At 36.1% G+C, this 22,343-nt stretch overlaps 2 protein-coding genes across 3 annotated transcripts; both read left to right on the top strand.

The window, feature by feature from the left end:
- The first annotated feature begins 8,364 nt into the window (after window positions 1-8,364).
- Window positions 8,365-11,344, top strand: LOC105107484 (adenosine/AMP deaminase family protein). 2 transcript variants are annotated; one of them, XM_011001423.1, is made up of 11 exons: window positions 8,365-8,556; window positions 8,834-8,904; window positions 9,157-9,263; window positions 9,358-9,417; window positions 9,530-9,763; window positions 9,847-9,923; window positions 10,015-10,084; window positions 10,180-10,293; window positions 10,453-10,519; window positions 10,704-10,808; window positions 10,902-11,344. In XM_011001423.1, exons 1-11 carry the CDS (start codon window positions 8,480-8,482, stop codon window positions 11,024-11,026), a joined length of 1,107 nt encoding a protein of 368 aa, XP_010999725.1. In that variant the 5' UTR covers window positions 8,365-8,479; the 3' UTR covers window positions 11,027-11,344. The 2 variants fall into 2 exon arrangements, with proteins under 2 accessions (XP_010999725.1, XP_010999726.1); XM_011001424.1 differs by having other exon boundaries at window positions 8,368-8,556; window positions 9,172-9,263.
- Window positions 11,345-17,734: 6,390 nt separating this feature from the next.
- LOC105107483 (TCP-1/cpn60 chaperonin family protein) lies at window positions 17,735-22,046 on the top strand. Its single transcript, XM_011001422.1, has 10 exons — window positions 17,735-18,115; window positions 18,194-18,466; window positions 18,545-18,613; window positions 18,700-18,771; window positions 19,173-19,246; window positions 19,613-20,275; window positions 20,384-20,509; window positions 20,662-20,766; window positions 21,151-21,225; window positions 21,551-22,046. Exons 1-10 carry the CDS (start codon window positions 18,091-18,093, stop codon window positions 21,737-21,739), a joined length of 1,671 nt encoding a protein of 556 aa, XP_010999724.1. The 5' UTR covers window positions 17,735-18,090; the 3' UTR covers window positions 21,740-22,046.
- Window positions 22,047-22,343: the final 297 nt, after the last annotated feature.

Genomic DNA, 22,343 nt, shown 5'->3' with positions numbered 1-22,343 from the left:
GACCCTCTTCCTGAGACTAGGGGCATTGGCTTCACGCTTCGCCGAGCAGAAAAAGGAATACACCAACTACAGAAACTACAGACTCTAAGCCCAACTTCTATTTTTATTGATATCAGAGGGAGGGGTTTCTTTTGAATAGAAAGAATAGATCCACTCTGTGCTTCTGGTATACGAAAAAAGCAGGGATTGAAAGAACCACTCTTACTTTTCTTTTTCAGAAAAGAGGGAGGAAAAGGGATTGGCTAGAAGGAAGCTCGGCAGGGAAGGATTCCTCTTTGGCTGATAGGTACTGTAACTGGTATTCCTGTGATTGGTTTAATTGGTATTTTCTTTTACGGTTCATATTCTTCCTTTCCTTTCCCCATAGGAATATAACTCCTAGTGCTTCAGGCTTCCACTCTATCTATATCGTTCGGGCATCTCCCTGACCGAAGGAGTACTGAAGAAGCTTTCATTTGCTCTTAACGTTAGTGCGAAGAGAGGTGAGACCCTATCTTTCTCTAGGGAATTCATTAGAGGACCTATATTTATTCCCTGCCATTGATAGATCAATCAGACTAGAACTGCTTTTTGAAAAGATTATCTTATACAGCGAACTTGCTTAGGTCAAAGAAGAGAGAGGCTAGGAATCCGGAATCTTCCCCTTTGCATTTCAGATATGCAAAATCAAACCACTACGAGCCCATTCTTTGAACCAGAAAGATTGGATATCAGGCATTTCCATTATTAGTAAGCCTTTGTTTGAAGTTTGAAAGATGTTGATTACTTTTGCCGCTTCGTAAGTGAGATTTCACCACCTTATCAGACGAAGTTGTTAGACCGCTTCGGATAGTTTGTTTTCCCCCCCTGACGTTACTTGTGTTTTTGCAACATCTTCGGTAAGTTCTGTGCTGGTCGTAGAATCCGAAGCTATGATGAAATATCCTAGGTTCCGCATCAGAGTTGGCACAGCGAATGCCCATAGACTAAACGAGGGGACCCAACTCGATATAGTGAGCTTGATATCGCATTTGCTAATCTTCTCATTTAGAGGATACTATTTACTCTGCAAGGCTTTAGTTTGTCATAAGGTTCCTCCTGTACGCCTGTCAATGGATTCGAGTATTTGCCGACAGTGAGTGCCCTTACCATAAATTGGTATGTATTGAGAGTTTTGGGATTTCTTTCGTTCGCTCGCGCATCACGAGTTTTGGATAACGCCTTTTCTTAAGGAATCTTCTTAGTTTCGTTTCCTATATGAGCTTCCGTCGACTACACTGAACTCCTCCTAAAAAAGCGCGTAAGGGGCCACCCACCCATTCCCCTTAGCCCTCTCACTCCCTAAGCTAAGGAATGAAAGGCCACATCTACCTCTAAAAACTAGAATACGAATAAGATCAAAAAGGCCATCATTAGGGCAAAGAGGGCGATTGCTTCCGTTAGAGCAAATCCTAAAATGGCATAACCAAATAATTGTTTAGCCAATGATGGATTTCGTGCGACGGAATGAATCAAAGAACTGAAAACGTTTCCAATACCGATAGCTGCTCCCGCTAAGGCAATTGTAGCTGCTCCCGCACCTATTAATTTAGCACCTTCTAACATTCTCTTTTTTCTTTCTTTTTTACGCTTTTCTTTTACCTCGTCGATTCGAGGTTCATTTTCTTCCTCCTCCTTCCTTCTTTTTCTTCCAATTCGAAGAAATCCAAAAAAACTCCTGATAAATAAATCTCGTCAAGCCCACTTCGCGGTGAACCAGACCGAGCAGGTGAACGAAGAAGGTGAGTATCTCCTTATGAAACAATCCCTGGAAAGCCTTGACCTTCCCTTGTTCTACCCTTCGAACTCGGAGATTGAAAGGTGATTGAATAGGAAGATAACTCTATGCAGCGACAGAGGCGACGATCCCTATATGTTGATAGATACCCGAGAGACCACGTCCTTTCCTTATCCTTAAGGCATGCCCTCTTACTGCTCACGAAGAAGAGGAAGAAGCCCAAGACTGGGAAGCTCTAAACTCGTTAACAGAATCTGTAGCGGGCAAAGGAGTCAGATCGACCTTTCTTATTTCCCACGCCCGAGTGAGTGGTTATGCTTTCATCTGTCTCATTTGAGGATGCCTTTGTTCTACCTCTTGACTTGGTTGCAGATTGACATTGACAAGAGAAGAAGACCTTTCAAGCAAGTTCCTTAATCGGAAAGTCACATTACATTAGGATTGCCGTGGGATACAGAGGTGCTTTTAGGACGTGAAGTCACGATCCTTCTCCTGTTGGGCTTTTTTTTTTAAGACAATCGCTCTTGCTTCCCCGGTGCTCTAGCTTTGACGGATGCCCACTCATCCGGACAAGCCTTTCTATTTAGCCGTGCTTAGCTACACGGCTTAGCCGACCGTCACTAAGACAGGCTTACCAACACTCTGAGCTCGAGGAGCTCTTCGAACACCCGCCTGAGGAGGCGTCGGGGTAATTACATTTCCTTTAGATATTCGTGCTAAGGTCCAAAGTCAGAGGTTTTTGCCGCTTCCAATAGGATGCATACCGGGCTTACAAATCCAGGGCAGACTCGAATAGAAAGCACATACATACGAAAAAAATGTTTGTTTCCAGAGCACCTACTAAACATACATATCGGCACACAAACTATATGTCACGAGCAGGTTGTTATTGACAAATAGAACTGCTGCTGGCACTTTCCTTTTATTCTGACCGAGTGGATTTTGTAAAGCATATTGCTAGTCTTCCTTCTAAGACAGGATCAAACTCGTCTTTTGAGCATGATCACGCCCTGCAGTGGTAGAACGTAGTGAACCAGACGTACGACTTCTGAACCCGAAGCTCTTTTCTTTCTTCTCTTATGATATTTCTTTTCAGGTACTTTGATGCCACTGCTGATAGAAGGGAATGCATGATTTTCGACCATAGGGAGAAGAGTCTGACCCAAAAAGCCATCTTGTAGAGAAAGTCGATTTGGGCAACCAGGGACCAGACCACTAGCCTAGATAATCAAAGAGGCACGGGCTGCTATCTTCTTCTTATTATTATACGATAACGAGATTGCTTCCTAAACAGGATGTGCATTTATCCTAGAACCAGCTGGCTTACGGGCTTACAGGGAACCAGAAATGCTTGGAAGTGGCACTCCAACAGGCACTAAAATTAGATAAACTTCAACTGGCTTGGCTGTAAGGTAACGGGCTGGAACAGAACTTCCAGTTAGAAAGGAGACATAAGGATACTTGAAGAGCACTTGAGGATTTTAAGTCTATTTACTGACTCTATGGTTAGCTTGTAAGCTCTCCTAGGGATAGAATATGAACTATTATTAAGATTTGGTCAAACCCTGTTTAAATTGAGTTTTAAATTTGCAACCTGTGTTCAGACAAAGAGACTAGGAAGATAGATAAGAGTGGATTCTTGGGTCGTATTCAGATGGCATGTATATCGCCATAGGAGTACCCTTTTAATTTAAGGGGTAGTGCCTATCTATCCCTTTTCATAGCAGGCCTCATCAGCCCGACGAGAAGGATAGAGATACCCGGAGATTCTAACGAATCGTCGAGAATCAGAATCCATTACACCAGCTGCACGTTGAAAGATCAGCCTTTGGAGTGACTCCCGAGGCGCGGGAAGCAGTTTCGGATGTAGCAACCTTTGGTACAGCGTGAACGGTCAGGGAAGAGAAATTCCTTTTCATCCTAGTTGCACTTCCTCGTTGTAGAAGGCATAACCACTAGAGCTCGGGAGCTGGGATAGGAGCTGCATGGGAAGGGCCCTACGTGACATTTTTTTTATTGACGTTACAACATGACTATTCAGTTCAGGTGTGGTATCTGAGTCCCTTAGCTATACCTCCGTTTCTTCTTGTGCAACTGAAGGCTCTATTTTATGATAATAGATGGGCTTGGCCGGCATTGAAGCTTGAATAATTTTAAAACTTCAAGGTCTCTAACATTAACAGAGTTCACCATTGTGCCTTTTTATATTATAGGATTCCGGCTTCTGACACCCACTTCATGATCCTAATCTTGCACCTTGTAGCACTCGGCTTGAAATTCTCAAACCGTACCGAGTTCCTCTCCAACCAGATTGCCCATAAAATGTTGATAAAGCCAGCATTCCAGAGATCTTTTAGCAGAGAAGAAAGTCGCCTAAATTTCATTACCTTACAGTCGAGTGGCTTAAAAGCTCCTCCATGGTTTCAGTCCCCCCCGAAGTGGGACTCTCATGCAGTAAGACAATTCCCCCATTTAGCCCTCAGTTTTGTCAGCATCCTCAGACCCTCCCTCAAAGACGGATTCTAAGGTTTCTCCCAGGTTAGATAACTTTCCCCGCTGTCCTTCTTTCAGTCGGTCCAAACTTCCTTCTCTTCTGGTTAGTCCTATAAATAGGTAATCGGATCGGCAACAGGCTTTATGTGGGTTCAATACCAATGAAAGAGGGATCTTTAAGAACTTTGTATAGCGAATCAAGAAGAATGAGTTATCTTTGATACGGACCTCCACCAATGAAAAAGAAAGAATAGGCTGATCTAGAGGGGCAGGCGAAAACTCTGCTGCTCCCCCTAAAGGTTCATCATGCAGAAAGATACAACAAGAAAGCAGGAGGGTCCGAAGGAGATCGAGTAAGGGAATCGGAAGCAAGCGACCAGAAAGGGCAGAATACTAGACTCGCCCTTGAACGAAACGCATGGGCGGAAGAAGGAGATCGGTACTCTTTTTCCCCAGACAGATCAGTTGATGGATAGAGGTTCATCTTACGTCGAATATGCCACTCCGGAGTCTCCTTGAACAGGAATCATTACCTTCGATAACATCGACTCATATTGCAACTCATCTCTTCACCGGGAGCGCCGCCCACTCTAGCAAAAACTATACGCATCGAATGAAGGTGACTGGCCCGATCCGAAGAGAGAAGAGAAAGTCATCACTTCTTTGTGTTAGTCTTTCTAATTTCGCAGCTCTTTCTTTTTCGGGGCCTATCCCGGATGAGAAAGATACAAAGCCTGTTGACTCTGATGCTTGCTTGATGGGAGAAATGGGTTGGGATCCTGCCTTGCCCACCTGAGTCCAATCCCTTCTTTGATGGTCGGAGGTCAGCCCCATGGGATAGGATATTTGCCTTCATTGGTCCTTCCTCTCCTTGACTTGTATTAGTAGGGCGTTCTTCATCTAAAGGCTCTTCATATCATGAACTTGCCCAAGTCAAACTCTTCTTGTTGCGAGAGAAGGTTCTGGTAAGCTCGTCAGGTGCTGGCGAGTGACGATTGCCACTCCTACCGTTGCTAAAGCTTTCTCTTTAAGGCTTTTCACTCCGATTATCGTTATTCAAGCGCTATCATAGAGAATCTTTCCTTTCTTTCGTCCTTCTGGCAAGGGTTTGAATGGAGAGGGGCTTGGTAGCTAGGAAAGTCAAGTCAGGGAGGAAGGCGCTTTACTATTTGGCAAGTAGCGGGCTTTCTTGTAGCTTTGGTTGGGGATTTTTTAATGCGGATTAAAAAATTCAAGCTCAAGTGCAAGCTGAGTAAACTTGTCCAGCTTTACTGCAAGTCTAAAGAAAGGGAGGGTCTGAAAGAGTCGCTATTAGCTCGCTTAAATCTCTCCACTCGCATAGTAAACTGCGCTCGCCCTAGTCAAATCCAGATCTTCTTTCTTTGCGAGGGGAAGTTAGAACGAATACCGAGACTCCTTTCTTTTATGCTGTTATGAAAGCGGATCGGTAATGAAAAGGAAAGAGCAGGTGGTAAGTAAGGCAATTCCTTCCGGTAGTGGATGCTAGTGAATCAGAGTGAAATCTATCTTTTCGGAAGCGAAGTCATAACTTATACCGTTCGAAAGGCGCTCCAGCCCTTATGATTATGAATAGATAGAATCGTTCTTTCTTTGCGGTTACGGTAAGCAAGTGCCTATTAGTACACAACACTCGTTTATAAAAGACGAATAACTGACTTTACTGACGAGCGTGAGAGCGATGCGCTTTGTCTTTTGGTTTTTAACTTCTAAGAGCTTTTAAGTCGGAACTCAAAGCTAGTGCGTTAAGCAAGCTTGTTTGTTGTAAGGCTATCGAATTAGAGAATTCCCTCTTGAAGTTTTGCTCTTCTAAAGATAGATAGTTTAGGGAAAGCAAGTGCTGTGATGAGATCTGTCTTTCGAACACCATTACCTTGTTGCTCGCATCGTGATCGATGTAGATTCTTCCTCTCCAGAGCCCCGACCAGTCTTGACTGAAAAGCTTTCAGACCCCTGTGCGAACAAGTTATACTAGCAACTTGCTATGTCACGTCCGTTTTCGTTACACATATGATATGGTACCTCTTTATCCTGAGATCTCTTTTGCTACTGGTGCAATCACCTCTCATGAGGTTGAAGCTGAGCCAAAATCTGTCCCACTAACCTGGCCAATCTCTTGGGTGAAATGTCTGGGGTGACATGTGCATTCCGAAATTTTTCCATCATTTATTCTCACTCTGAAGTTAAAAGAAGACCTAAGATCGAAATTTGGGCAGGGGCTTTGCTAAACTGTTCAGCCGTATTCTATTCCGACCTCTGGATTTCCTTGAGAAAAGCATCAGTATTTTCCTTCCCTTTTCCTTTCTCTTTGTCTTTTTCTTTATTTCCATCTGTTTTCAGGTTGTCTGGCTTAAAACATCTGCCAGAGCGAGTCATGTTCCCAATCTCATCACAATCTTCCCTTTCTCTCTTCTCTGTATCTTTTCTCCCAAGAGACTTTATCAAGATTGTAGACGGGAGGTGGTTGGTAAGGGGTAATAGTGGTTGTGGTGTAGGCAGGGTGAGGGGTTGAGTCGGGATTTGAATAAAAACTAGATTTTGGGGTCAAGGGAATCGGGCCCCGGCTTCGCCCGAAGCGTGCTACAGAACGAACCTTGTCTACGAAGCAAGTTCAGTCAGCGCATAAATAGTCCGCTAGTGTAGTTTTTTGAAATATAGAAAGTTACATAAAGATCATACCTATTCATATATTTAATAAAATTATATATTTACTTGTGTAATTTCATATATAAAAAATTATATCTTTTTTTAAGGCTTATAAAAAGAAAAAAAATTATGGTCGATTATTCCTCATATAAATACAAGTGAATAAGATACCATTTTTCAATGGTAAACATGTAAATTTGTGATTTGTACTGAATTTTTACTCTCTTTCCACTCTATTTTCAGCCTTCTAAAGCCCAGATTTTAAGTTACGTGGACAGTTACTTTAGTTGTCACTTGGATGACTGCTCTATTAATGTACAATCCTTTTTAGACTTTAAAACCAGGGTTGTGGTGTTGTGTTTACTTTTATAGCATTGCTAGAATTAGTGATAAGCATTTGTTTGCTATGGTTATTTGTAGCCTTTTAAGATCTAAATTTTGAGTTACGTGGGAAATTACTTTAATTGTCACTTGAATTACTTTAGTTGTCACTTGAATATACTCTTTTTTTGAGACTTTAAAATCAGGTTATGGTGTCATGTTTATTTTTATGACATTGCTGGAATTAGTGATCAGGGAGTCACAAGCCAGCACCTTGGTTTTGCAACCCGGAGCCTTAACATCCGAGACATTCCAAGGGATACTCATAATAACTGTGGTCAGTAACATAGGATAGAATATCGAAAACCATAATCTAGTGGCCGCTGAAACTGTTGTAATTATGCTAGAAATATATTTGTCCCAGATGGACATTGTGATCCCGGGTTTCATTTTCAATAGTGACTAGAATTGATAGCTAGCTGAAGTGATTGGTTTTTGCCTGAATGCAAAATGCTATGTGAGAAAACAAAGACGAGAATGACAAACTCAAAAGCTGGAAAGAGAAAAAAGTTCTTCGGAAGGTTAAAAAAAAAAAGACGAGAGAAAGTAGTTTGTGTTGTTGCTTGTCTCTTTAAGTTATGATAATAGAATATTTTGGAGTGTTTTCAACAGAGAAAATCATAGAAAGACTTGAGACGATGAATGCAGCATTACAGGTTACATAGGATGCCATTCGTCATAATTGTACTTGTAATTAATCATTACATAGGAGCCAGGCACATTTAATATAATAATATATATTATTAAAAAAATTATTTATTTAAATTAAAAATATTAAAAAATTAAAATGTTTTGCAGGGCCCGGGCCCGGGCCCTGCTTGCCCTCCCCTAGTTCCGCCCCTGCATGTAGAAAAGAGGTTCGCATCATGGAGGCGCACGCATTCTGGATGATTTCGCTGCACTCACCAGCTCACGGTCAAGCAACATCATCCCCGGGTGACCCCACCCCGGATAAGCCAAAAATCAGTGGATCCCACCCCGGACAAGCCACCCCGGATAAGCCAACAATCAGTGGATCCCACCCCGGATAAGCTACCCCACCCCGGATAAGCCAACAATTGAGAAATCATCAATCAGTAGTAAAGTCGTCACCAACAGTAAGTCAGTCTGCTTGATTATTGCAAAACACAGTGGAAAGCAAACCAACACAGAGACAAACAAACAAACACAGAAGAAGTAGAAGAAATGAAGTGGTGGGTATCCATGCCAAAGATTGAACTCCATGCCCACCTTAATGGTTCCATAAGAGACTCCACGCTTTTGTATGCTCTCATATTTATTCTTTTTTATTAGTTATTTCTTTTTTAATGAGTTTTTGAATTCTAAGTATTATATTGTGTTTTGTGTTAGTTTATGCTACTGATTTTTTTTAGATGTTTCATTACCAAGTGATTAAAAGAGAGAAGAAAAAAAGAAATTGTCTTCTAATTTAAAGATTTTATCTTTAATGTCTCTTTCTTTAATTATTAAGTTTGATAATGGAGTTTTGGTTATTTATTAGCAATTTATTGATGGATTTATGTATTTTTGCTTATGCAGAGAGCTTGCTAGAGTTTTGGGTGAAAAGGGTGTCATTGTTTTCTCAGATGTGGAGCATGTTATCATGAAAAGTATGTTCTTTTTTATGTTTTATGATTGTAAATGTGTTTGGTTGATGAGAAAGTATGTGAAAGAAGAGTAGTTTAAGAATTTTGATCTCTTGTGATTACATGATCAATAAGTTGGATTATCCTTCTTTTCATGCCAATAAAAGCCTTTTGATGCAAATGTGTAATTATTCTGTAGTATATTTTTCTCTATTTCTTTTTCATTTTTAATTTTCCTTTTAGCTCTTGATAATGTGTGATATTGAGAACTTTCAGTTTGCTTTTACTCAGATGACCGTTCTTTAGGGGAAGTATTCAAATTGTTTGACCTCATTCACATTCTCACTACTGATCACAAGACTCTGACCAGAATCACAAAAGAAGTATGACAATTTAATATTTCTTGATTTTTTATTTTATTTTATTTTAAATCTTAAAATTTTTTGCATTGATTTTTTTTTTAATTTTCCTAACAAGGTGGTAGAAGATTTTGCTTCTGAGAATGTTGTGTATTTAGAGTTAAGAACAACTCCTAAGGTACTTACATGAGTTAATGAGGTTTCAGCTTGTTATATTAGTTTATTTTGTAAGGTTAGATATACTATTTTATTTTTATTGATGACGGAATTTGTGGTTTCCTATTATCCAGAAAAATGATTCTATAGGAATGAGCAAGCACTCTTATATGGAAGCCGTGGTGGAAGGTTTAAGGGCTGTCACTACAGTAGATATAGATTTTGATTCTCATAAATTCAACACTCAAGATTCCTTGAATTCTATTGCCATGAATGACGCATGTGATAGAACTAAAAGGAAAAGGATACATGTTAGACTTCTTCTTAGCATTGATCGTCGTGAGACAACTGAAGCTGCAATTGAAACTGTAAGGATGTTTATGAGCCACTAAAAATTATGAATTGGGTAAGGCTTCTAACTGTCATCCCCCCTTTTGTTTCTTATTTACAGGTTAAGCTTGCACTAGAAATGAGGGATTTGGGGGTTGTTGGTATTGACCTTTCTGGAAATCCTGTTGTGGGTGAATGGTACTTCCATACTGATAAAATTTCTTTATTAGCAGAAAAAATGCTAGTTTAAAGGGATGACAATCTTAAATCCTCTTTTCATCCAACTCAGGAAGACATTCTTGCCAGCACTAAAATTTGCCCAGAAACAAGGTCTCTATATAACCCTGCACTGTGGAGAGGTTTGGTTTCATTTCTAATGCTTGTTTTTGTTTCTGTGACTGAGTTTTATTTTATTAACGAGCCTTACTGGTTATTTATGACCTAGTGTTTGTAGGTACCTAATTGCCAGGAGGTTCAATTAATGCTAGATTTTCTCCCCCAAAGGATTGGTCATGCGATCTTCTTTGAAGAGGAAGAATGGAGACAATTAAAAACATCTAAAATACCGGTTGGATATCCATAAACATTTTTTTTCTAATGGACTAAAGCTTCTTGTTACTGACCTGTTTTCTTCCATTATCTGCAACAAAGTGCTTATAACACTAGTGACCAAATTGATTTAAATGTCAAACTCCTTTGATATTAAGCTTAAACAAATCTTTTGCAGGTCGAGATCTGTTTGACATCCAACATCAAGACTGAATCAATCTCTTCAATAGATATTCACCATTTTGGTTAGTCTTCTACTTCTATTTTTTCTATTTAAATTGGCATCTAACAATTAAATTGGTGTGTTCACTTGACTACCTCTCTAAGCAAGCCCGTGAAAGTTTTATTTAGGCATTATTAACCCAATGATATGGATTACTGTTTCAGCATCTCCTGCCTCAGTTTTACACATTTTACTCTGTAATGCAGTTGATTTGTATAATGCTAAACATCCTCTAGTTCTGTGTACTGATGATGCTGGAGTTTTTTCCACTAGTCTTTCCAACGAGTATAAACTTGCTTCAACTGCATTTGGTAAGTATAAAGAATGTTATGGTGCATGTGACAAGAAATAGTTCAAGTAGCTAGCTAAATATTACTGATTGTATGTTTCTATTAAATATCAAGGTCTTGGAAAGAGGGAAATGTTTGAGCTTGCCAGAAATGGAATTGAGTTTATATTTGCTGGTGATGAAGTCAAACAGGATTTAGTAGAGACTTTTGATTCAGCAGCAAAGAAACTAAATCTGTGATCAGGCATCTAGTGGAGCAGACGATAGTATGTCATAACCATTTTAGTGAAATTGTTATTGAGGTTTGAGCTACATAACACTTTATTTATCGCACAAGACCTGTTGATCACATTGATATTGGACTTTTCAGTTATCTTCCCAGTTCATCTTGTTCAGTAGTATATGGTGCAATATCTGATTTTCAGATTGGAAGTAGGTGTATCCATATATGTTGAACATGTACCTATTTGAATTTATAACTCAAGATTTCTTAGCATTGAGCTATAAAACCACGACCACTTGGAATTAGATTAGCAAATCCTAGAATTGGTTTAGTTTGATAGTTTCTGCTGAAAATTTTTCATGCATCTACTATTTTTCAACTTTCACACTGTTATGATTCATTCTGCATCTATCTCGATGATATTTTGACTAAAACTACTCACTCATAGACTTAGGTTTAGACCAAGAAGTTTGTACATAGCCTTTGTAATTGGTTCTGCTCTTCAGTTGGTCTTGACATGTCAACAACTCTCCTTCCTGAAATTATCTCCAGAAAAACAACACCGAAACTGTACACATCAGACATTTTTGTCAGCCGACCTGTCATTTGATACTCAGGAGCACAGTAGCCATGTGTACCCATCACCCTGGTGGACATATGTTCTTTTCCTCCTGTTGGACCCAACTTGGCAAGTCGAAAATCAGACAGCTTCGGATTGAAATCTTCATCTAATAAAATATTTGAAGCTTTGAAATCCCTATAGATGATTTGAGGATCGGCAACATCATGCAATTACTCCAGCCTTTTTGCTGCTCCTGATGCTATTTTCATCCTAGTTGTCCAGTCCAAAGGCTCTTTTTCTGGACGTAAATCTGGAAAGCAGAAAATGTTTGCACACTAAGCACAAATCTTTATAGAGACAACGCAGATGGAAAAACTTTGGACCTGAGGCTAAATCAAGCCCGTGCTTGAACTGCAACATGACATGCATACAGAAATTCTTCCCTAGGATTAAAAAAAATAAAATTATATGGACATACCAAGAAGGTGATTTTCCAATGATCCACTGGCCATGAATTCATAAACTAGGAGTCTTTGATCACCATCAGCGCTGTAGCCAGTCAGTTTGACAGGATTGTAGTGTGGAACCAAACTTAATGTAAGGACCTCAGAAAAGAATTCTCTGTTTCATAGCAATCCATTCCTGTCAAACTGCTTAACAGCAACAATCTGAAAAAAAAAAAAAAAAAACAAGGAATGAAACAAAGGAATTGCATTACAATATGATCTAGGATAATATATAGGTTTGCATGTTCTTAAAATATATGTCTGACTTGATCGATGCTCTCAATGTATCCTTTGTACACCCTTCCAAATCCACCTTCTCCCACCAAGCAATGAGGATTGAATTTTTCGGTTGGAACAGCTAGTTCTCGAAAAGTGAAGACTTGAGAAATGTTCCTCCTTTTGCTTCTGTCTGCAACATTGATAACATGACCAAAATCATTGGCAATTATCCATTACCAAAATCACAAACTTGAAATTTATTCCATGGACACACCTATTATACGAGACATGTTCCTCATGAAAGATAATGTTTTGCCTCGTCTACCAAACCCCTTGTGGGTCCATGATGATCTACTTCCCTTAAAAGAACTCTTCTTTTTCAATCTAAAACACGAGAAAAGACTCATTTCCTTAGTCTCCTCCTGCTAATTTGCAAACCCTGTAGTGTATTCTGGTAATCTATACAAATACAGAGTTTCTTTTAAAGCACATTGTTGGAGGTAAGATAATTCTATCTCACCATGAAATGGTATTTACGTATCCGTCAACTATATAGGAATTGAGTTCTTCTGGTAACAGCATTGTTAGCTTTATTCTGTAAACTTTAGCAGCAGAACCATTGGATTTTGAAATTGTTAGCTAGTCTAGCAGTCAGCCTCTTGCTTCCAACTAGTAATTAGCTTTCTCTGTTTAGCAAAAACAGGGGCAGACGCCCCCAGTGGCGGAGCCACAATGGGAATTAAGAGGGCAATTGCCCCCTTAATTCTTTTTTTTTAAATATCTTTTATATTAAAATTTTAATATAATAATTTAACAAGCTTTTCTTCTTCTGTTTTTTTTTTTAATTATTGTTTATACCTCCTTTGTTTATACTTTGTGCTTAATGTTTTAGGGAAGTTTTTTTTCTATTTATTTTATTGTTTAATTTTAGTTTTATTCCTTAATAATATGATAATTTATGGATTTACTAAATTAATATGTATGTATAATATTATATGCATATGAATATGAATTGAAATGAATTTTGATGAATTAATATGTATTTTATTATAAATTTTATATGAAAAATAATGGTAATCAATGTACTAGTAATTAAAAATAAAGTATTGAATAACTAAAAAAATTAAAAAATATATTAATATTTATATTTAATCCACTTGTGTAAAATAATAAATTAACAAAAAATTGTTGTCAATAATTTCACTAATTCTTAGAAGATTTAGAAATAGATGAATGAAAGTTTTATTGTATCTATTAAGAAAAAATATATTTAATGAAATTAATAATGAAGTTATTATTAAGCAATTTTAAAATATAAAAACTTGAAAAAAAAATTATAAATTCTAAAAGTATTTTTAAATTAATTTTGCTTGACATGAGTTAGTACATGTATTTCAAATTGATTTCTCTATATACAATACATGTTAATATAATATATAATATCAAGTATTTATAATTTATCCTCTCATATAAAATTTTCTGACTCCACCACTGTGGTGGATGTCCCATGAAAAGTAATATAATGATAAAAAATTTGAGATTTGCATAACAAGTTTTGAATTCGAGTAAAAATATTTATATTTTATAAAAATATAAAATAATTGAGATTTTATTTATTTATCTAAACTTATAAAATATACTTTTTAAAAAATAGTTTTTTTGAATCCCAAAAAAACAAACAATGGCATAGACTCACTTTTAATATATTCCCTCCTATAATTAGCATTTTCCATGGCTTAAGATAAATGCTGGCAGAGAAATCTCCACTATAACCACGATCATAATCCTTTTTCCACAGGATTGGATTCCATTAACAAAAAAAACAAGATATTAGATAAGTCTGGCTGATCGTGAATCCGCTCACACTTATTATATATAGGATCCATAATATACTGATTGTATGACTCATCATTTCGCAAGTGTCGACTCATAAAGAGCCCGTTTTTTACGAACGTCTTGGAGCATCTGTTTTAAATTGAATGAACAGAATAAGAATAACGAAGAATAGCTATGGGATTGTAGGATGTTCAGTGGAACGTGGGGATTAATCGTGGTGCGCGTAAGCTGGTTCGGACACCCCATATAAATTAAAAAAAAAAAAAAAAAGAACAGCCAACACGCTCATCTTAAGGGAAATTGAATAAGCATAGATATTCTGACGTTCGGAACAAATTACACTCCTATGATTTCGACTACTAGCAGTTGGATCTTAAAAGGCAAGAAAAGTAATGAGTACATGCTGCGGTTAAAAAAAAAAAACGACGAACCTTATAATATAATAATTCATAACTCACGTCCAAATTTTCTAGGTTAATCATATCAGGTTTGATTTAAGTTTTTTAAGTTTAATATTATTTTTTTAATATTTTAATAATATATTAGTTAAAAATTAAACTTTATAATTTTTTATTTATTTTTATATAGAGTTATCTATATCTCCCAACTTTAATTAAACCTTAATTTTTTATTTTTTTTCAATTTAGTTGTTTCATAATTACTTTTTTAATTTTTTTCTATGAAATTATTATAGTATTATCACTCAAATTATGGGTTAGATCGACAAACTCGGGTATTTTTTTTAGTTGATTTTTTTAATTTTACTTTTCAATATCAGGTTGATTGAGAATTAGATTTCATAATATTTCAGTTTGCATTACGTAAGGTTATCTTGATTTTATGAGTTTAATCGGTTGACTCGGGTAGTTTTTTGTGTTCTTTTTCTAATTGATTTTCTTTTAATTTCATTGTTTAATATTAAATTGATTAAGAATTGAGTTTTATAATTTATTTTTAATTTATTTTTTATGATATTATTATAATTTCATAGCTTAAGTTTAATAATTTAACCTAGATTGACTCGACTCAATTTTGTAGTTGAATCTTGTTTTAAATTTCATCATTTAATATTAAATTAATTGAAAATTTAATTTAATATTTTTATTTTTATTTTTTATGATATTATCAAAATCTTATAACCTAAATAATGAATTTAACAAGTTAACTCAAGTTGATATAAGTTGATCAAATATATTATCATTTTAATATTTTAAAAAAGATATTTTTAATATAAACTATATTTTATTAGTTGTTTAAATTGTTTTTTACCTATAATTTTTATATAGTTATAATTTGTTTTATTAAAAATACATTAATAATGCTTGAATTTTTTTTTTATATATATAAAAAAAAAATCTAATTCAATGAGCATCGTTGCACACGAGCAATAATTTTGTGTTAGTTATTAATTTAAAGATCCAATTTGAAAATATAATAATCTCCAAAATGATGCTTTACAGTTGGCCATCCGCACCGCTAGACAGTAAAAGCAAGCTCTCTCTACATAACCGAAATTTAAGAGGTTGCAGACTGATGGCTACAAGAAAATATTTAATTCTAGGGTAAAATTTACAGTAATATCTCCATGTCATAAACAAATCTGCGTTATTGTCAATTGGACTCCATATGTTTCAAATTTGTTCCAACGCTAGTCTCTGTTAACTTAAGAAATTGCACACGTTGAAACAAATATGAAACGTATGGGGTTTCATTGGAACAAAATAAAGATTTTAGGTGATGTTGAGACAATATGTAACTCTCCAGGAGTGAAAATGAAATTTATCCAAGAATTAGGCTCTTATTGTTAATAAAATATTTTTATTTTTATTTTTATTTTTATCAATCAGTGTATTTTTTTTTTTGTGTATGAGATGGTATTAATTATTTTAGTGTGTTTTAAAAATATGTTTGATTTGTGTTTTTTATATTTTTAATGTTTTCATTTTAAAAATAAAATAATTATTTTGATATATTTTAAACTGAGTTTTTTTTTAAAAAAACTCCATATTATAATTATATATATATATATATATACAATTTATCATAACCCAATTTTTGACTCCTATTTTATTAAAAAACTTTTTGGGCCAAGACAACATACAGTGGAAGTTTGGGGGACTTAATTGATCTTGAATTGTTCAATTAATGGAATCAGGGACCTAATTGTTAAATATCAGAAGTTCAGGGGCCAAGTTGAAAATGGCCATTTCAAGAAAAAGGCGCCGTTTGTGGATCCATTATTCTCCGCCTTCTTCCTCGCCCAAGGGAGACCTTTTCAACAGGAAATCTGTAATGGCAGATCGTGGGACATGATGCAGCAAGTCTCTTGTTTTGTTTCTCTCTAGCATGCATGGACGAATGTGGATCACTCCCAAGATCATTATCCACGTTCTCTGGTTTTATAAAAGCCAGGAGGAGAGAACCATAGAGAGACTAAGAGAGGACGAGCGGGGAAGCAGGAGGAGGAACGAGCAGGGGGAAACAAAACAGGGAAAAAAAAAATAGAGCACAAACGAAAACAGAAAGGGGACTAAAAACAGAGAAACAAGGAGAGAGCAAAAAGACAGCATTCCCAGCTTTGCCTTAGCTCTCAAAATGCAAGTGAAGTGCGTAAAGAGGTGGACAGGGAAACAAGAAACCCACAGACTAAAGCATCAACATCACCATCGGCTTCCTCTTCTCCAGCGCCAGCTTCCAAAACCAGAGGAAGAAGCTAAAAAAAATGAAGGGAGGAAGAGCACGCCATCGCCTCCATCGTGCCCCCAGGTAAGTGTCTCCAGTTTTGCAAAATAATTCCCCAAGTGCATTAGAAATTTAATTACATAATGATTGTAGCCAGCGTGCGTGAGCAATTCACGCATGCTGTCGGGTAAAAGCCGCCTGGAAACAGGCTGGGCCGGCTGGGTTCAATTTAGCATATATGAACTGAGCTGAAACTAGTCTAAAAAAATAAAATAAAAAAATAAAAAATTTGTGTATATATAAATAAAAAAATAAATATAAATTTTTTTATTCATTAACCCTAAAATCAAAAATAAAAATATTAATTTAAATTTATTTTATTATATTTTATTTAACTACATAAAAATAAAAAAATTATACTAATTCAAATTTATTTTATTATATTTTATTTAACTACATAAAAATAAAAATATTATGTATGCATAAAAATATTTTTTTTATTTGTTTATTTATTAGGTTAGAAAAAAATAATAATTTAATTTTTTTATAGCTATATAATTAATATTAGAGTTAAAAGTTCCTGTAATTAAAAATTATATGTAAACCATTATAATATAAAATAATAAAATATAAAATAACAAAATGTTAGTAATTTATTTAAAACCAACAATAACATGATATTTAAAGAGTAATAATCTTTTATTTTAAGTAATTAATTTTATATTATAAAATCTTTACTAATTAGTTAAGAATACAATTAACAAATTATTTTTTAAGATTATTATGACGTCGGGTACGTTACAATTGAAGATGCTTTTAAACAGATCATAATTTTAAACATTATTTAGTTTTTATTATTTAAACCTGTTATTCAGTTTAAATTATTTAAACCTGTTTTTTCAATTCATAGCGATGCAAAAACACAAATAAAGGACCGTCCAAGAATCCGGATTCAGTGGCCGGTTGGGCTCGTCTCTACTCTCTAGTCTCTTCTTTTCTCCGGCTTTATTATTAAATATTGTTCTGTACACAGGAAACGACATCGGTTTAAGGCGTTGTTCACGTTAAGTCCGTGCAGTGCAGGCACGGCAGCAGTGTGTCCGTTTCGAGTCTAGAAGAAGAAGCACCGCACCCACAGAGAAAGGGGTTTAAACGAAGCACATCAAGCAGTCCGTCTCTTCATCCTCATCTCCTCTCTTCTACTAGGGTTTATTTATTTATTTATTTATTTATAACGCTTGCTTTGTACTTGTAACTGAAAAGGCTGAAAGGAAAGATGCACGCTCCAGTTCTCGTTCTTAGTAAGTTGTAAAACCCTAATTTTTTAATATGCAAAAAAATATAATAAAAAATTGAAAAATGTGTGGCTGCTGCTGCAGGGGATTCTTTGAAACGGGAATCAGGAAGGAAGGTACATCATGCCAACATACAGGCTGCAAAGGCAGTTGCCGATATTATTAGGACCACTTTAGGTCCTCGTTCCATGTTGAAGATGCTTCTCGATGCCAGTGGTGGTATTGTTGTCACCAACGATGGCAATGCCATCCTGCGTGAGTTAGATCTGGCTCATCCTGCTGCTAAATCCATGATTGAATTAAGTCGCACTCAAGACGAAGAAGTCGGTGACGGAACTACCTCCGTCATTGTTCTCGGTACCTAATATTCATTTCTTTGTATTTTGCCCTTTTTTTCTTTAAATAAATCTCTTTGATTTCAACTTTATGTTTTAGGAGGAGAGATGCTTCATGTTGCTGAAGCCTTTATCGAAAAGAACTATCATCCTACTGTCATATGCCGAGGTAGGTAATTAGGTTTAATCTTCCTTCCTTTTTTTTTTAACTTTTGTATTAGGCGTTGTTAATTTATTCTCTTTGCATTACTGCAGCCTACAGTAAAGCTTTGGAGGATGCTATTGCTGTGATTGACAAAATTGCTATGTCCATTGATGTCAACGATCGTAAGTTGTTGCTCCTTATCTTTCTTCTCTTTCCGGCCGATTACTATTGTTTATCAAAATTATACTTTTTGATAGTGCATTTCAATTTATTTTTTTCTTGATTGGTTGAATCTTATTGTGCTTGTTTATACTAATGCAAGTTTGAGTTTATATGGAAGGAGAGGGAAGATAGTTGGTGTTTTCATTAGTGTGATTTTATATCCCCCTTCACTACAGCTAAATTGTGTATGTGAAAAAGATAAAGATGAAAGTTTGAAAAGAACTTCCTTTTGTAGGAGTTTTAATATTTTACATGGAATTTAGTGCTCATTTCATATAATGGAAAGGATTGTGATTTCATTTGCGATGTTGATTATCATTTTGGTTGGGTCCTTTTGGTAACTTATGGATATGTGTGGCAGGTCCTACAATGTTGGGGCTGGTCAAGAGTTGCATTGGCACAAAGTTCACTAGTCAATTTGGGGACTTAATTGCTGTAAGTATCCTTGCATTCTAATGACTTAGTCATGGCATTCTGCTGGCTTCTGTTTTGGTCTTTCCTGTTAACTGGGTAGTGAAATTTTCTTAATTCTGTTATTTTGCATGCCTAACTATTGAAGTTTATTGGATGCTTAAAATGTGAGACTTGAATCTCTTTGTTTGATATGAAGAGTTTTGGTCTAGAAGCAGAAGCAGAATATGTGGTGATGCAGTGATAAGAGTTTTGCCCCCCCTTCCTATCTGCTGTAGTTTTTAAATATTCTGAATAGAATGAGTACCATGAATATTAATCATTGTCCCACAGCTTGCTCATATCTGGTCAATTCTACTTGTTCCCTTCTAAGTTTTTGCCAACTTCTAGGATCTAGCAATTGATGCCACCTCAATAGTTGGTGTGGACCTTGGTCAAGGAATTCGTGAAGTTGACATCAAGAAGTACATTAAGGTCGAGAAAGTGCCTGGTGGCCAGTTAGAAGATTCAAAAGTTCTTAAAGGGGTTATGTTTAACAAAGATGTAGTTGCCCCTGGAAAAATGAAAAGAAAAATTGTGAACCCACGTATTATTCTTCTTGATTGCCCTGTTGAATACAAGAAAGGAGAGAACCAGACAAATGCGGAGCTGGTTCGAGAAGAAGACTGGGAAGTCCTGTTGAAAATGGAAGAGGAATACATAGAGAATATGTGTGTTCAGATACTTAAGTTCAAGCCGGATTTGGTAATCACAGAGAAAGGTCTCAGTGATTTGGCATGCCACTATCTGAGCAAAGCTGGTGTTAGTGCAATCAGGAGGCTGAGGAAGACTGATAATAACAGAATTGCCAAGGCATGTGGGGCCACCATTGTTAACAGGCCAGATGAGTTGCAAGAGTCTGATGTTGGTACTGGGGCTGGTTTATTCGAGGTTAAGAAAATTGGGGATGAATTCTTTGCCTTCATTGTTGATTGCAAAGATCCTAAGGCTTGTACTGTTCTCATGAGAGGTGCCAGCAAGGACCTTCTGAATGAAGTGGAAAGAAACTTGCAGGTATGTAGTGGTTTAACTTTCAAATTCCTCTCTCTCTATGCATGTGTGTTTTTTTATATTCTAATATATCTCAGCTATCTAATGCTCTGAATCTTGTTCTCAATATAGGATGCCATGTCTGTAGCAAGAAATATACTCAAGAATCCAAAACTCCTTCCTGGTGGGGGTGCTACAGAATTAACTGTATCTGCTTCTCTGAAGCAAAAAAGCTCTTCTATTGAAGGCATAGAAAAGGTGAATGATTGATCCCTTGCATCAATGGATCACTCTTCAATAAATTTTAGATTTGACCAGCTGTTATGCATTTTTTCCTTCTTCTTTGTGTGGATAAAATATAGCTTCAAGTAATTTGTTATAAATATAATTTCTTGTGGCTGTGAAAACAGTGGCCTTATGAAGCTGCTGCTATAGCTTTTGAGGCTATACCAAGAACGTTGGCTCAGAATTGTGGTGTTAATGTGATCCGAACCATGACTGCTCTGCAAGGGAAGGTATGAACATTTTTTTGTAGGTTAAAGGCTTCTTTGCATATCTGTACTCTTGATTTTATACTATTTTGCTACCTCTGCTTTTATTTATTCTAATGTCAACTCTCTACGTTGAGAATTGTCTTTGTTTCCGCCCTTATGACTGGAAGTTCAGATTGCTCTGAAATCATCAGGTTACATACGGACCAAACAATTATGATTTTTAAAGTAGAAGGTTGATGTTAGAACAAAAAAAAGTAGAGGAAGCAAACTAGTACAAAATCAAGAGTAGAGGAACCAATACATGCTTTTACCTTTTTAGTAGGGTTTTTTCATTGAATAATTGCTCTGCCTGCAGATTCCACTCATCCATTTTCTGTTTATTTTGTCTTTATTTGATTACCGCAGCATGCAAATGGTGAAAATGCATGGATTGGCATAGATGGGAACACTGGTGAAATTACTGATATGAAAGAGAGGAAGGTAAATATTGTAGCTTCAGGTCCTGTTGCTATCATTAATTAGAAAATCCTTAACGTTGGTAGAATCTCGTTCTTCTAAAGGGAGGTCAGATAATGACTTCTTTGTGCAATGCAGCAAACCGTAAACTTTCTTCTGCAGTTTGTTTTATCCTATAGTTGAATGTCTGCGATGTGATTTCCTCATCTTTGTTCTCACATATTCTTGTATTAAGTTGACTAGATATGCTATATGATGGTGATGGTGATTGAAGCCTTCAAGTCCACAAGTTGAAGTACAAAATATGTTTTATCTTAGTGTTCTGATAACCATCTGCTTGTGTTATCAGATATGGGATGCCTACAATGTCAAGGCACAAACCTTCAAAACAGCAATCGAGTCTGCTTGCATGCTTCTGAGGATTGATGACATTGTGAGTGGAATCAAGAAGAAGCAGGCCCCTGGAGCTCAGGGTCCGTCCAAGCCTAAGATTGAGACAGAAGCAGATGCAGACAGCGAGCAGATACTTCCTGACTGAAGATTTTAGTTGCTGTTTGAACCGACTTTCCATGGAAGAATCTGACAAAAGAAGCCAGTTTATTTTATCGGCTCCTGAGCTGTTTTGTCCCAAGTTTTGATTAGAGTGCCTGTGTTCGAAGTTTTGGGCCTATTGTCTGTGGCGGCCTGCTGGTGGTGTGGACCATATAGGAATTGCATGGTACTTGTATTAGGGGTGTCCATTCTGAATTCCTCCTACACAGTAATGGTGTGGTTTTTTCATTTTAAACTTTTTTGGTCCTGTGCATTTATTTGGATAAAATTACGTTGGAGGTTGTTTAACGATTGGAGTGTTTCTGATTGCTGTTTTATTTACTTCGAATTTTTATTTTTATAGTTTGAAATTATTTTGATGTATTGATATTAAAAAAATAAATTTTAAAAAATAAAAAAATATTTGTTCATATTAGAAGCAAAAATTTATACGGTGTGATATATTTTTAATATTAGAATTAATTTTTATTCCTGAAATCAATATTAAATTCTAGCTATCTTTTCTTTAATAAAGAGATAAGTTTTTTATTAATAATATTTTAGAACTTAAATATTCTCAAATAAAATAAAAATATAAAGATGGATTGGTG

This window comes from Populus euphratica, unplaced genomic scaffold, assembly GCF_000495115.2.
Source record: "Populus euphratica unplaced genomic scaffold, PopEup_1.0 scaffold161.1, whole genome shotgun sequence".
In the NCBI taxonomy this organism is placed as follows: Eukaryota; Viridiplantae; Streptophyta; class Magnoliopsida; order Malpighiales; family Salicaceae; genus Populus; species Populus euphratica.
This window is presented reverse-complemented; position numbering and strand designations above follow the sequence as displayed.

Bases quoted from the DNA above. Each gene is read 5' to 3' on its own strand.
- LOC105107484 (XM_011001423.1), top strand. From the start codon at position 8,480: ATGAAGTGGTGGGTATCCATGCCAAAGATTGAACTCCATGCCCACCTT. The intron at 9,924-10,014 runs GTACTTCCATAC...CATCCAACTCAG, and splicing joins AATCCTGTTGTGGGTGAATG to GAAGACATTCTTGCCAGCAC. The intron at 10,294-10,452 runs GTTGGATATCCA...AATCTTTTGCAG, and splicing joins TAAAAACATCTAAAATACCG to GTCGAGATCTGTTTGACATC.
- LOC105107483 (XM_011001422.1), top strand. From the start codon at position 18,091: ATGCACGCTCCAGTTCTCGTTCTTA. The intron at 18,772-19,172 runs GTAAGTTGTTGC...TATGTGTGGCAG, and splicing joins GTCCATTGATGTCAACGATC to GTCCTACAATGTTGGGGCTG. The intron at 20,510-20,661 runs GTGAATGATTGA...CTGTGAAAACAG, and splicing joins CTATTGAAGGCATAGAAAAG to TGGCCTTATGAAGCTGCTGC.